This window comes from Dendrobates tinctorius, unplaced genomic scaffold, assembly GCF_039654945.1.
Source record: "Dendrobates tinctorius isolate UK_male_01 unplaced genomic scaffold, ASM3965494v1 ptg000149l, whole genome shotgun sequence".
Lineage (NCBI taxonomy): Eukaryota > Metazoa > Chordata > Amphibia > Anura > Dendrobatidae > Dendrobates > Dendrobates tinctorius.
In genome coordinates, this window is record NW_027361816.1 from 2,472,360 (window position 1) to 2,487,992 (window position 15,633).

The 15,633-nt window shown below is 42.9% G+C and overlaps 1 protein-coding gene across 4 annotated transcripts in view; it reads right to left on the bottom strand.

Moving 5' to 3' along the window:
* TACC2 (transforming acidic coiled-coil containing protein 2) overlaps positions 1-15,633 on the bottom strand; it is a 238,908-nt gene that overhangs the window by 36,280 nt on the left and 186,995 nt on the right. For 2 of the 4 annotated variants that reach the window (XM_073546592.1, XM_073546591.1), the window contains exons 9-14: positions 11,122-11,157; positions 8,642-8,702; positions 8,272-8,479; positions 3,364-3,425; positions 1,933-2,042; positions 1,595-1,751 (exon numbers count right to left, since the gene is read on the bottom strand). In XM_073546592.1, the coding sequence (XP_073402693.1) occupies positions 1,595-1,751; positions 1,933-2,042; positions 3,364-3,425; positions 8,272-8,479; positions 8,642-8,702; positions 11,122-11,157 (634 nt within the window). The remainder of the gene's footprint in view (positions 1-1,594; positions 1,752-1,932; positions 2,043-3,363; positions 3,426-8,271; positions 8,480-8,641; positions 8,703-11,121; positions 11,158-15,633) is intronic. The other 2 variants (XM_073546595.1, XM_073546594.1) reach the window with 2 other exon arrangements.

Consider the following 15,633-nt stretch of genomic DNA (forward strand, 5'->3'; position numbering starts at 1 on the left):
CGGCCCGATCGTTAAAAGGGATTAACAGGGCCAGGGTGAAGTTGAACCGGGCCGTATCCAGTTTTGTTTCCAGAAATGGGGGTATCTGCGTACGGCATTTTGAATTCGAATTGGGGGTTGGTAATTTTTGGAGGGACGACGGGGTTCATTTGAATGAGATTGGAATTGATTTATGGCCATTGGCGATACAAGGTGGAATCGAAAGAGCACTGGTGGTGTTGGGGCACTCACGAGCCTGAGGTTGTCAGTGCTGTGCGTGGCTGGCGGGGGGTGGGGTTCTTGGAGTTGACGCTGAATCAGTGAAAAGGAATTGGAAGTTAAAATTCTGGACAGTTAAAAATTGTTTCGGTGGATCTGGCTTTTGGTTACGGCTCTGGACGGGGTTTTACCTGGGAGCTTTTGGTGGTTGGACTTCCCGGAATGGGATGTATGGTGCCCTCGAGCTGTTGGTTTACGGCTGAGGGTAACGTGGAGTTTTAAGTTCTTGTGTTTTTGCCAAATATTTAGCCAGAATTTTGGGGGGCTCCAAGAACCCTCCACTCATGTCATATAAGATTGTGTATTTAATACTTATTGTAAATGTTTATGTAATTTGTTAATAAACTGGCCGCTGTTGCCAAAATTATCCAAAGAAGATAATGTGTAGTGTCTTTATTCTAATAGGGTGGGTGTTTTTTCCTACTACGGGAAGTGTATATTGGGGGTACAGGATGAGGGAAAAACCCCAGATTGGCCATACGCGGTCAAGTAAAACACTTCTATAATATCTACTAGGGTGTATGTACAAGGAAAAATATGCCATACTAAAACTAATAACAAAAACCCATGTTAGTGTCTGGTTCACACCATCACATCTGCAACAGATTGCCAATATAGTCTTCTCACTTTATAACTTGTAAAGTAGATGGGTTGTGAAAAAAAAACAAACCAATTCTACAAGATGCTATGGTGCCTTCAGACAATGGTGTAAACCTGAGGTGAAAGTCTTTCATAGACTTCCATTAACATAGAGCAGACATAGCAACTGCCTTAAAGAATAAGTGCTTCAATTAATTTAGTTATCCTACAGGGATTGCATTGGTGTGAACATTTGTGATATACTTCAATACCTTCTTTTGCTTTCTTCTCTCCAAAATATTATAGAATAATACAGTTTCAATGCCCAGTTAATGCTCCTTTAAAAGATGCTTTCAACTGCTGCTCAGTAACATCCCTACACTATACTCAAACAATCTGTGCATAGGATGCTTCTCTGCTCCCCATCCCCCATAGCCAGACAGGGAAATTACTATGCATGGGGATTGCATTAACATTATGTACAGAGATTGCGGAGCAGCAGTTGAAAGCAGCTTCTAAAAGAGCAGCATAAACTAATAATTGAATCAGCACAGCAGGATAATGTTTGGGAAAAAGGAAGCAAAATATGGTCATGAAATATATTATGAAAATTCATAACTTTGCAATGCCTGGAGGATAATTAAATAAAAAAAAGTAGATCTTTAACAGCATGGTTGACCATAATATCTATTTATCTGTTTATTGACACTAACAGTTCGGTATTACATTTTTCTTGTATTATCCATTGTGTTCTTACCAGCTCCATTTTGCCACTCCCAAGAACTTGTGGATCGTCCTCTCTCTGCAGTGACCTCTCAACAATTTGCCGTACGTTGTCTTGCATAATAGGTGGAGATCTTGAGATGGACAGCTGCCCTGAGCATAAGTTAGGGTCCATTTCCTCAAAGTTGGAGCTAACAAGAAACCATAGACCATATGTAAATATAAAGTACAACTGTCAGACTGACTTTGCTCCTCGATACACCAGTCCTTTATAGCAAAATATTTGGTCACTCATTTGCAATGCAAATATCATCACTCCAGAGACAGCTCTAAACCTCTATATACCACCCTCAGCGTTCTTTAGATACTTACTCGGTTCCAGTAGAGCAAGAATCTGAGAACTTGGCTGGTGTTTTTCCTTGGCTGTCCGGGGAAGCCTCAAACATGAGATACATGGACTGCGTCTGAGGCATGTCACGGATCTAGGGAAATATTACAATATACAGGCGAGACTGAGCCAAGCTGTGTAAAATGCAGACTGCTGTCACACCCCGTATGTAAACCTTCTTCAAAACCAATCAATTGGGCTGACTGTTATGTTGTAATTATACACGAGTCAACAATATAGAAGAACTTCAAAAGAGTTCTGCAAAATGGCATCTAATTTATAGCAGGACAGGTTTACGGCATAGACAAGCAGGTTACTTCCTGTTATGTGTCTGGTCTGTTCAAGGACACGTTGTTCGAGACTGATTTTTGCAAATACCCAAAGGCTAAATACGAGGCTTTAGCTATACACGTACACAATGACACAGAGCAAATAATAGCCCCATGAAAACTAATGTAATACTGTAGGTTTATGGAGAACCTTTCACTGGAATTTATTATGTGAACGGAGTACCTTCTTACAATTGTCACTGCTCCCCTGATTTTGGAACAGTTTTTCTTTTTAATCTGTTCTCCTCCATTCCAAAGTTATTTCCCTTGGTAATAATGCTGGAAATGTTCTCTTCAACCAACTGGGTGTGTAGCACAGACTTTTTGAGGGCGTTTCCTTTTTCTCCTCTGACGTTGGCCAATCATAACATGGCCACGCCCATATAAAACTTCTGTAGTATACGCCCAGTTGGTTAAATAGAAAATTTTAACTATTATTATGGGGGGAATAACTTTGGAACAGAGGGGCATAAAAAGAAAAACTGTTCCAGAATCAGTGTAGCAGCGACAATTGGAGGAGTTAATCAGTATACAAAAAAAAAATCCAGAGAAATATATTTTTTAAAATCCATTTACAAGGGCAAAAAATTGGTGAATTAGTGCACACAAGACATTTAATTCCCAATCATCGACCCATTTATACACGTGCCGCTGATCAGCCAATGAACAAGGAAAACGCTTGCTCGTGCGACTTGGATCATTTATGCCAGCATGAAGTGTATTCTTGTTTGCAGCACATCGACGTGGAACATGGGATTTGCTGCCAATTACACACACATTATGCCGGGACAGAACGATCATATTAACAGTTATTCACTGTTTAGATTGGATGTGTAGAGGCCATTCATGAACGCCAGTTATATATAGTCGATTGACCCTTGTTTACGCCTTGAAATCAACCGGTGCAAACGGGCCTTAACCTTACACATGTGAAGTCAGTTTCCAGCTACTGACTTTAATTAAAGGGATCATTGGTATTAAAAAATGAATAGGAAAGTTTCCATAACTCCAGTTTTCTTTAATGTTGTAGAAAATGGGGCTCCCAAATTTGATAGCGATTGAAATATCCATTAGAATAAGTCCTACCGGAGAGCATTTTCCAGTCTTCTCCATATATTCGATGCCGTAGGAGCTTCCATAATCTATATCTGAAAAATAAATGAACTTAAGAATATTTCAACGTACAATCTTGCTCATCGTTATTGGCACCCATGACGTTTATGCACATAATGTGGAATATCTCTTGAAAAAAAAGATCCAAGTGAAACACTTTTTTGTATAGACCATTCGTGTTATCTCTCTCTCTCTCTCAGGCTGCGATTCCTATAAAATACTTCATTTGTCAGATCCGTCAAAAAAACGGACAGGTGCCATCCGTTGTCATCAGTACTAAAACGGATCCGCCATCCCTCCTTTTGGCGGATCTTGACTGATGCAAAAAACTGAAGTGTGAAAGAGGCCTTAAATACTAAAGAGCAAATGATAAACAATTTACAACAAAAAACAATGGGTGGGAAAAATAGAAAAACCTAAAACTTGCTGTGCACTGGTACTAGCACCGTTTTACATTAAATTAGTAGGGAAAAGCATTTTGACTCACCTGTCGTAAATCACAAATGAGAATCACCAGTGATTGTCGGTGCCCATGTGACATGAATTAGCCAATGAATGATGACTTCAGTGTTTTAAAGAGCCACATGGTAGGCCCTGTAACTTTGTCACAGTGGTGAAGACAAAGGAGCTATCTGAGGACATCAGATCTGTTATTCTTAGCAAAGCCAAGACTTACAAAGGGTATAAGGGCCCCATTACACACAGCGAGATCGCTAGCAAGATCGCTGATTCTGTGACGCATCAGCGATCTCTCCAGCGATCTCACTGTGTGTGACATCCATCAGCGACCAGCCCCCCCGCCGGACATCGCTGATCGTGCAGGATCGTCCTGGGCCATTTTTTGATCGTTGGTCTCCCGCTGGCCAGCACGCGTTGCTGCGTGTGGCAGCGGGAGACCAACAATCAGCGACGCTGCACGCTGCTATCTAGGGTAAATAGCGGGTAACTAAGAGCCGCGTGGCTCTTTGATGCCCGCTGTTTACCCTAGATACCAACGTGCACACTGGTATCTAGTGTAAACAGCGGGTAACTAAGAGCCACACGTGTTATGAATGGGTCACTGAGGAGGATAGCAGGCCCAGGCTAAGCAACAGAAAACCAGAGAGGTTGGTAACTAAGCGGATTGCAGACCCCTGATCCTGTCCACACAACTAGCAATAGCCGTGGAGCATACCTACGATGATCCTAGACGCCTCGGCACAGCCGGAGAGCTAAGTAAGTCTAAAGGAAGAAAGGGGAAATCTAAACTGCCCCGGAGCAGACCCCAAAGGAATAGATAGCCCCCAAACATATATTGTCGGTGAGACAAGATGAAAACACAAACGCAGGCAGAAAAATAGACTGAGCAAACGAAGGGGCCCACACTAACTAGACAGGGCAGGAAAGGAAAGACACTGTCTGCAATCACGCAAAAAACCCTGCAAAAGTCTAACACGTCTGATGCACAAAAACACTGAAGTCGCACGACTTCGCCCCCACTATATCAGCACTCTGGTATATTCTGAAAGCAAAGCAAAAAGAGACCAATAGAATGGGACAAAACAAACTGGCACAAGCAGTAACATATGGGCGGTGATTCAGCACAGCCCCAGCCGGAGCTGGCTGACCCACACAAAGCAGAGATAGACAAAACCAGATCAAATGCAAACAGAGTAGCAAATGAACCACTTAGCTGAACATGCAGGGACAGAGCAGAAGACATCAGACCTCAGGGGGCACAGGAAGAAAATCACCAGCAGGGATAGAGGGAGTCAGCTGTCTTAAATCCCAATCTGAAACCCCAGATCTCCAATCGTCTTCCTCATTATTAGGTGGCAAGCCTCTGTCAATCAGATCAGCTCCACTACCTCCAGTAACCACCAGAGGGAGCCCAGAAAGAGAACTCGCAACCCCTCTGTCAATCTGACCAGCTCCACTACCTTCAGTAATCACCAGAGGGAAGACAGAGAGAGAATTCACAACAGTACTCCCCCTTTGAGGAGGTGTCACTGAATCCTCATCCACGCCACCAGGCTGGTCAGGATGGGCTCGGTGAAAAGCACAAACCAATCTTTCGGCATGAATGGCAGAAGCAGAGACCCAAGAATTATCCTCCTGGCTATATCCCTTCCATTTGACCAAGTACTGGAGTCTCCGTCTAGCCAAACGAGAATCCAATATTTTCTCAATCTCATACTCCAAATTACTTTTAACCAATACAGGGTCAGGAGGCGCAGCCATGGGAACTACTGGCTCTACAAACCTATTCAACAAGGATTTATGGAACACGTTATGAATCTTAAACGTAACTGGAAGAGCCAAACGGAAAGAAACGGGATTAAGGATTTCCAAAATCTTATAAGGTCCAATGAATCTTGGCATGAATTTTGGAGACGCAACCTTCATAGGAATATTCTTTGAAGACAACCAAACCATATCACCCACTTTTAACCGGGGACCAATGGTCCTATGCCGGTTGGAAAACCGTTGGGCTTTTTCCTGAGAGTGGGACAACTTATCCACCACTTGGTCCCAAATCTGCTGCATTCTCTCTACCACAGAATCCACACTTGGGCAGGCCGAAGATTCCACCTGCCCTGAAGAAAATCGAGAGATCCGAATGAAACCCAAAGTTACAGAAAAAGGGCGACATCAAAGTGGCAGGACTAGCCCTATTGTTTAGCGCAAATTCGGCCAAGGGCAAAAATGAGACCCAGTCATCCTGATCAGCAGATATGAAACATCTCAAATAGGATTCCAAAGTCTGGTTTGTTCTCTCAGTCTGCCCATTGGTCTGAGGATGAAATGCAGAGGAGAAAGATAACTGAATTCCCAGTTTGGAACAAAAAGTTCTCCAAAATCTGGAAACAAACTAGACTCCTCTGTCCGACACAATGTTCTCAGGAATCCCGTGCAACCGAACCACCTGTTGTAAAAACAAGAGCACCAACTCAGAAGAAGATAGAAACTTTGGGAGTGGTACAAGAAGGACCATCTTAGAAAATCTATCACAGATCACCCAGATAACAGTAATTCTCTGACAGGAAGATCAGAAATAAAATCCATTGAAATATGGGTCCATGGCCTCCTGGGCACCGGCAGGGGCATCAACAACCCACTAGAACGAGAACAGGGTTTGGACCGAGAACAAGTCCCACAGGACTGCACAAAATTTCTGACATCACGAGATAAGGAAGGCCACCAAAAAGACCGACTCACCAATTCTCTGGTACCAAAAATACCTGGATGATCAGCCAACGCGGAGCAATGAATTTCAGACATTACTCTTTTCCTCCACTGGTCAGGAACATACAATTTTCCCACAGGGCAACGTTCAGGTTTGTCCTCCTGAAATTCCTCCAGGGCACGTCTCAAATCGGGTGAGATGGCAGAAAGAACTAGACCCTCATTTAGAATGGTAGTAGGCTCGGTCACATCAAGAGAATCCGCAAAGAAACTCCTAGAAAGGGCATCCACCTTAACATTCTTAGTGCCCGGAAGAAAAGAGACCACAAAATTAAAACGCGTGAAAAACAAGGCCCACCTAGCCTGTCTAGGATTCAAGCGTTTGGCTGATTCAAGATAAATCAAATTCTTGTGGTCGGTGAGGACCACAACTTGATGTCTAGCTCCCTCCAACCAATGTCTCCACTCTTCAAATGCCCATTTCATGGCCAACAATTCCCGATTGCCCATGTCATACTTACGTTCAGATGGGGAGAATTTCGAGAAAAGAAGGCACAGGGATTCATTTTAGAAGTCACCGGATCTCTTTGGGACAAAACGGCTCCTGCACCAATCTCAGAAGCATCTACCTCCACCTGAAATGGGAGTGAGGCATCAGGTTGCCGTAGAACCGGAGCAGAAGTGAATCTCCGCTTAAGCTCCTGAAATGCCGAAACTGCCTCTGGAGACCAATTCACCACATCAGTGCCCTTTTTGGTCAAATCAGTCAGTGGTTTAACAATACCAGAAAAATTACTTATAAATTTACGGTAGAAATTAACAAAACCCAAAAACCTCTAGAGAGCCTTCAAAGAAGTGGGCTGAACCCAATCATAAATGGCCTGTATCTTGGCTGGGTCCATTTCAATAGTAGGCGGGGACAAAATGAATCCCAAAAATGAAATCGTCTGTACACCAAAGAGGCACTTCGATCCCTTAACATACAGAGAATTTTCCCTCAAATTCCGGAACACAGTTCGGACATGTTCCACATGAGAGTCCCAATCACTGGAAAAGATCAAAATATCATCCAGATAGATGATCAAAAACTTATCCACAAAGTCCTGGAAAATATCGTTCATAAAAGACTGGAAGACAGAAGGGGCATTAGTGAGCCCAAAAGGCATCACCAGGTACTCAAAATGTCCCTCCGGAGTATTAAACACCGTCTTCCATTCATCCCCGTGCTTGATGCGAATAAGATTATACGCCCCCCTGAGGTCAAGCTTGGTAAACCAACAGGCACTTTTAACTCTGGAAAATAAATCAGAAATCAGGGGCAACGGGTACTGATATTTAACAGTGATTTTGTTAAGGGAACGATAGTCAATACAAGGCCTTAATAAACCATCTTTCTTGGCCACAAAAAAAAAAAAAACAGCACCTAAGGGTGAAGAGGATGGTCTAATATGACCCTTCTCCAAAGACTCCTTGATATAAGGTCGCATAGCCTTATGTTCACATAATACTGAGAGATGGATCTGCACTCAGTGTACAGGATCTGAGGGCCATTGTCATTAAGCTGATCAATAGAATGTAGTAGCAAAGCACATATTCAAGGGCAAACAAATCTATAAATGAGCTGCTTCTGACTGGGCTTGTAGTGATGTACAGGGTCTAGCAACTAAGTGGAAAGGGTAAAATTACAAATGCACACAGGAATCTGCAGAGAAGTACCGTCTGAGGATCCGTGGTACTGGTTCTCAGTGACAAAGCTGGTCAGATCAGATGGCTGGGGGTAGTCCTGCTTCTCCTGGTCCAGGTCCACTGCCATGCACGTCCATTTTTGGCTACTCACTGAAGAGGCCAGCTTCTCCTCATCGGTAGCATGTTCTTCTGAGACTATTACGGGGGCGTTGTCTGACTTGCACAGTATCGTGAGCTCCTTAAAAAAAAAAAGATAGTATGACTTATTAATTAAATAATATTCAAAATCACTCCCAATCCATGTAATATATAATGCAAATTCTGTACAGTGCCAAGTTCCTTGGAAAGTAAACTTGCTGCCTGGAGAGATTATATTACATGCGTTTCCATAAATACATACCTCAGAGCCATTGTCAGTAACTGGAGAGCGTTTTGGTGATTTCTTCACCCTAAATGTGTCACTAAAACGCATGAAAAGATAAAACAAAGTCAACAAAACTCTCAAAAAACATCACAACCACAAGCAAATCTCTAAAAAAAAGTCGAGATCAGACTGCCGTATTGGAAAACAGGCCAGATGCATCCGGACGTGTGTAGTTCCATGGGCTCGGCACTATTCTGGATAGGTACCTGCTTCCATAAAACAGATCAGAATAGGACATGCTGCCATTTTTTACGGACCATGGTCCTTGTGGGTAATCAGCCATGTGCACTGGCACACTAGCTATAATGGGTCAGCGTGCTCTCTATGTTAACACACACGGATGGCAAATGGACCAACTGTCTAATCGTCTGAATGACCCGTCAGGAATTTGCAATTTAAACAGTCAAAATGATGTGTACATTAGGTTCAATGACTCAAACACTAAATTGGTATTACACATATTGCTGTACGTATGAGCCCTACTATGTGCACGAGCCCAGTCTGTCACCTATGGACTGCACTACAGGTGGCTCTGCAGGGCACCATAGTTTCCGCTAATAGCAATGTTTCTAGGGGCAATCCCCTGTGTATTACATGTATTTCAGTGTGAAGCATTTTTTGGGTTCTATTGGAATTATTAAGAAAAAGACCCTCCATGTAGCTGTGTAAAATTGGTAAGACTTGAAGGTTCAGTATGGGCCTACACAATGTGCTAGTCATCCTTGGTGTCTATGGGCCAAAAATCCTGAGCACGGCAATGTGCAGGAGCCCGAGATCTTCATTGGTTGTATAAGGGCAATTCCCATCTCAGACATTTATGGCATATCTATAAATCACAATTTTCAGTACTCCCATAGAAGTGAATGGATATGCCATAAATGTCTGAGACTGGAAAACCCCTTTCAAGACGTCTATTCAGCGGCTTACTAATTATAAAAGTTTATGGGAAATCTGATCAATTCTAAGGCCTCATTCAGAAGTACAATTTTTTTCACGTACAAGAAAAGAGGACTGATTATAATCAGAGTGTCATCATTTTTCTCATATGTGGAGAGAGAAAAAGAAAAAGTTTCTTCAACTTCTCCTTTCAGACAGTCCGTGAAAATCGAATCACACTCGGATGTCAGAGAGTGGTCCATTTTTTTTTCATGGACCCACAGACTTTAATTCCCGATTTTGATCCAACCCTCGAATCAAAATCGGACACTCCAATATCTTTCTGTGGTCCATTCAGTCTGAGCAAAATATCAGGACATGTGCAAAGTACGAGTGCTACTTGTGTAAACCACGGATAGCACTCGTACACGAAAATCGGATTTCTGGATGAGCCCTTACGGCAGTTTTTCCAGATCACATGCTCCTTTTTAAGGGGATTCCCTGCTTGGGATTCTTTCTATGAGACAGAAAACAATCTCTGTTCTACCCAAATCAATCATGTATTCAATATATAGCCAATCATTTGCACTTAAAGGGTTATTCCAAAGATAGCAAGTTATTTCCTATCTACAAGATAATGAATACCGTACCGACTGCTGGTGGTCCGATTGCTGGGATCCCCAGCGATCCAAAAAACGGGGTTCCAGAACCCGCGTGCTTATACTCAGTCTCTGCTCCATTCATTCTCTATGGAACTGTCAGAGAAGATTACAAGAGAGTACAGCGCTCGGCTATTTCCAGAAGTCCCATTTACAATGCATTGAGCAGATGCCGAGCATGCATACCTCCTCTCCATTTAGGACTGGGCTCTTGAGGGCCCGATTTCTGGGTCAATGAGCCCCATTCTCGAAATTCAATTATCCCCTATCCTAACTTACTAATTCCTCCCGTACGCGACTAATAACTTACTATGTTGGGAATAACCTTTTAATACTGGTGGAAATGTCAAGCTTATAGCCTTTATCTGGCAAAATCAGATGAAAAAGAAGACCCCATAAATCTTGGCATCCATATTGGTTGTTAGCCTACTTTCTCTGACTTGGATAAAGTATTTTAATGTCAAAATATTAAGAGGTGCCATGTGTTACCCCATTATGTCACCTCCAAATTAAGCATCTGAGAATTTGTACAGATGTCTCGAGTCAAACTTTTAATTAGAATTAGTTTAACATTTAAAACTAAAACGACAAAAAATAAAAAAAAATAAAGCCCTAATTTGCAGCATGAAAATACATGGCCCATTGTATAGAAAGAGTGAAATAACGTACAAATGAGCGGTTCCTGAACGTTTCTCCCAAGACGTCATAATAACACTGCCGTTGACATAGACTGCACACGCCACATGTTCACAAGCATGATACCATGTACTGCAGGGGTTTTATGGTAGGTAGGAAGCAACTTAACAAGCGAAAATTGGCAGCGGAGACAAAGAGGAAGAAGACAAGCCAAGGAAAAGAAATCCATGCAGAAACAATGGAGACACTAACAAGGGAGGAATATAGAAATGACGAGTTACTTACAAGAGAGAACAGACAGACACGACATCTTCACCCATCCTAAGGACACGGAGACAAAGAGACAGACAGACAGGCTGTGTACGTACTGAAATATGCCCTCCACGGCACCACAAGACAAACACCGACATACAGCAAGAAGGAGCTTCTCCAAATGCTACAACAACCGTCCAAACCGCAAACAATAGGATTTTACTCTACAATATATATATAAATAGTGGTATCTATATGACACGTAAACCCATACGGGGAGGGGACGTGGTATATTTTCTAGACATACTATTGGATCGATAGACCTATCGTTAAAAATAATATTCTCCAAGAACACAATCTCAAATAGACATGGCTAATCATGAGGCCCACACTTTGAAGAGTATTTGCATACGTTTTTTTCCCATCTGAAACCCCAAAAAAGCGCTCCCTAAATGCTCAAAAGAAAAAACATACGCACTTCTATGTAAAAACAAATTGCTGTTCACGTGTTTAGAGGTTACAAAAGACGCCAAGCTGTTAGAAGAAGCGAGAGGACCATTTTTCGGGCGTCTTCTGCTCTGAGGATACTCCTTTATAATAGAAGTCAACTGGAAGGCTCAAAACAGTTAAAAGACACCACAAAACTGCCCCAAAAAATGTTGGCAGTCAAAAATGTTGAATAAGCACTCAAGAAACAACCAAAAGAAACACTAAAAAAGAAGGCACAGAAAAAAAAAAGTGGCGTTTCCTAACACACCTTGCTCTCAAAAACTTTGACAGGTTCGCCTGCTTGAAGGAGACGTCAGGAGCACATATTCTAAGGCTGCGTTAACAGAGTGTGTTGTGAGGTAAAACAAAGAGTTTTTCAAGCTGAAAATTTTTCAGAATATGCTCCTTCTTCTGGCAGTGCTTTTCTTTTCCTGAAATGGCATTAAAGAGTATTGGAAGAGATTTTTCCTAAGGCATTTTTTTGCAGCCTTTTGAATGGACAGGGCCTAGTTTGGAGAGGTTTTCTTTGGATCCTCCTCAAAAAACCGACATACACTGTGTTTTTCCATCAGGCTTTTTTCAAAACCTCTTCAGGAAAAAAAAAAAAACCCAAAACGCTCAAAATACTCTCATTATATACAGCAAAGTCAATTTCCTATAGGAATAAACAGCGTTTTTGAAGAGAATTGTGGATCTTTAAATGGAACCTATCATGTGAAAAAACAGTATTGACCTGCAGATATGGGGTTAATCTGCAGTTTAATAGAGTTCTGAACCTTCCCTGCACCGAACAAGAGACCCACGATGCTGGGAGGAAATTAACTTTACCCCCCCCCCCACCTGGCAGTGTTTGGCATTCAGTCATTAAGGCAGCGCCGGCGCGGGTTCAGTCACCGGTCAGTGTATAGAGGGCAGCGGTTATAACCGCTCCTCGACACTGACTGACAATCGGATCAGCATTAGGGTCAGCTGTCAGTCAGTCACTGCCATCTATATACTGAATGGTGACTGAACTCGCACCGGTGTGGTGCCACCCCCGAGACTAAACACCAAATGCTGCCGTAGGGGAAAAAAATTCATTTCTTCTTGGCAGCAGAGATCCAAGTTTCAGAACGCTATTGATCTACAGCTTAACTCCATAAGTGGAGGTTAATATAATTTTTTCACATGTCAGGTTCCCTTTAAAGCTCCAACCCCTTATTATGGGGGAGACCTGTCAATCAACCGAAGCAGCACTAGGAGAAGATAGTCTCATCTGTACCTATGGTCTCCAGATTTTTAAAATATCCGTTCTGATTCATGACATCTAGGGGCCCTGGGGAAATTTAGCATTGGGGACCACATTGCTGAAGGTAACTGGTTGATAACTAGTGATGCGCGAACATGCACGGATAACGTCTTATCCAAGCAAGCTCGGGTGTAATCCAAGCATCTGGCAGTGCCCGTATATTATATTCAAGTCCCTGCGGCTGCATGATTTCTGGCTGTTAGACAGCCTGAACACATTTGGAGACTCACTAACAAACAGTCATTCCCCACATGTGTACTATGATAACACCCGCGCGTGCTCGGATAAGACGTTATCCGCGCTCGTTCGCTCATCACTATTGATAACCACTGAGTAGCACTGAGCTTCTGAGACGCCAGACCATTTCAGAGAAATATATACCTGCTGCAATTGTGCAGCCAGACTATGATATTTGCTTCCCATGGTTTGGGCAGCAAGAATCAGCTGCCAGGTATCTTATTTCCAAAGTCCGGAAGAGTAGAGGGAACAATGCTCAGCACCCACTATAGTTACCTCTCTTGTTACCTAGTTTCGACTCCAAACATAGGCAATATTTGCTTGGGGTTTGTGTGGATTTTTATTTTGTGATTAGCAAGTGGCCCTAATTTAGATGAAAAATGGAAACATTTCTCCACATACTTTTCCTCAGAGGTAGTGATGGGCAAAGCCGTGGATGTTCGGGTCCGGTGGCTTCGGCAGATCCTTTAAAAAAAGTTTGGTTCAGATACCAGAAAAGTACCCAAACTCGAACCCAAACACCATTCAGATGAATGGGGGGCCTGAACATCCATTTTTTGTCCCGCTGTCATCTGCGTGACCGCACAGCAAATACAGGCTGCCATCTGTGTGACAGCACGATAAACACCAGCAGCTCTGATCAGCGGTAAGTTATCGTAGTTACCATAGGTCAAAGAGCTGCGGTTCCCACGCTGTCAGGTGACAGCATGTGAGCCAGCAGCTGTGAACAATGGTAAAAAAGGTTACCGCTGGTCATAAACGTCAGCTGATGAGAGTGCTACACTCAACAGCGTACGCCTGCTGTTGCTGATAACAGCGAATGCAGTTTCCGCTGATGGCAGTATTCATCAGCCGGCGCCTGTGCAATAAATAAATAATTTTAAAAATATGATGTGGGGACTCTTCTATTTTTGATAACCAGTGCAGGCAAAACCGACAGTTGCGGGCTGCAGCCCTCAGCTATCAGCTTTATCATGGCTGGTCATCAAAAATATAAGGGTCCTATGCCATTTTTTTAATTATTTAAAAATTTATTCTCAGAATGGAAAGGGGCCATGAATATTGGCACTCCCCAACCTAAAAATAGCAGCCCCAGAAAAATGATCTCACACAGTGAGCAGTGCCAAAAGTGAGGTGACTGGGGTTCATCAGCTATGAACTCCAGTGACCTGTCTCAGATAACCTTTACACATGGCAGAAGCGTTCTCATGCTCCTGTCTTAGTGCGTTGCGGCTAGAGTGGAGAGGGGTAGCATCACTGATGTGACCACTATCCAAATCATCTAGATAGTCGTGGGACATGCCCACTAATGGATTATCATTATTATTATTTATTATTTTTTGTCTTTTACATGGGACATGGATTTCAGTGAATTATCTTCTCGTCGGACAGGTGAGGAATATGGCGTTTTATTATTTTTTTGTCTTTTACAGGGGATATGGGCATCAATGCATTAGGCGTAAGGTGAGTATAACTTGGCATTTCTACATTTATTTAAAAAAAAGATGTCAGTGTCTTTATTTTATTTAAAGGACTTTATGCTGGCTGGGTTTTTTTTACAATCTAACTATGGGGTTAGTAATGGAGGTTTCTTAAAGATGCCTATCCATTACTAAGCCCTGGGCTTGATGTTAGTGGCCATAAAACAGCTGACATCAACCCCAAACCTATTACACCACTTGACACTGCACCAGAGCAAGTGGGCAGAGCCGGCAAAGCGCCAGAATTGGAGCATGCAATAGATGCGCCTTTTTAGGGGTGGCTGCGGGCTGCTATTTTTAGGCTGGGGAGGGCCAATTTCCATGGCCCCTTCTCAGTCTGAGAATACTAGCCCCCAGCTGTCTGGTTTAACTTGGCTACTTGTAAAAAATGGGGGGAACTGGCTCCATTTTGTAAAATAATGTATATAAAATAAAAAAAAAATGGATTGGGACCCCTCTATTCTTCATAACCAGCCATGAAAATGCTGACACCTGGAGGTTGCAGCCCCCAGCAGTCAATTTTGCCTGTGCTGGTTATCAAAAACAGAAGAGACCCCACGTCATTTTTTTAAAATCATTTATTTATTGCACAGGTGCTGGCTGATGAATACTCGCAACGCCGTGTCTGCTCTCGCTGTTATCATCGACAGCAGGTGTACGCTGATGAGTGTAGCACTCCCATCAGCTTACGTCTGTGACCGGCGGTAACCTTTTTACCACTGGTCACAGCTGCTGGCTCACATGCTGTCATATGACAGCGTGGGAGAAGCAGCTCTCTGACCCGCGGTAATTAACTTACCGCCGATGTTTCTCTCGCTGTCAGACAGATGACAGTGTGGGCAACAGCCGATTTTCAGGGCGCCGAACCCGGACAGTAACACGGACTTCCTAGAGAACAGTGCACGGACGCTAGTTGTTGGTACGAAACCCAAACTTTACTGTTAGGGTTCACCCATTACTACTTAGAAGCAAGTAGCAGTTTATAAACCAGTTTATCACTCTCTTATTCTATAGACAGGATGAAGAATATATATTTACTTTATATTGCCA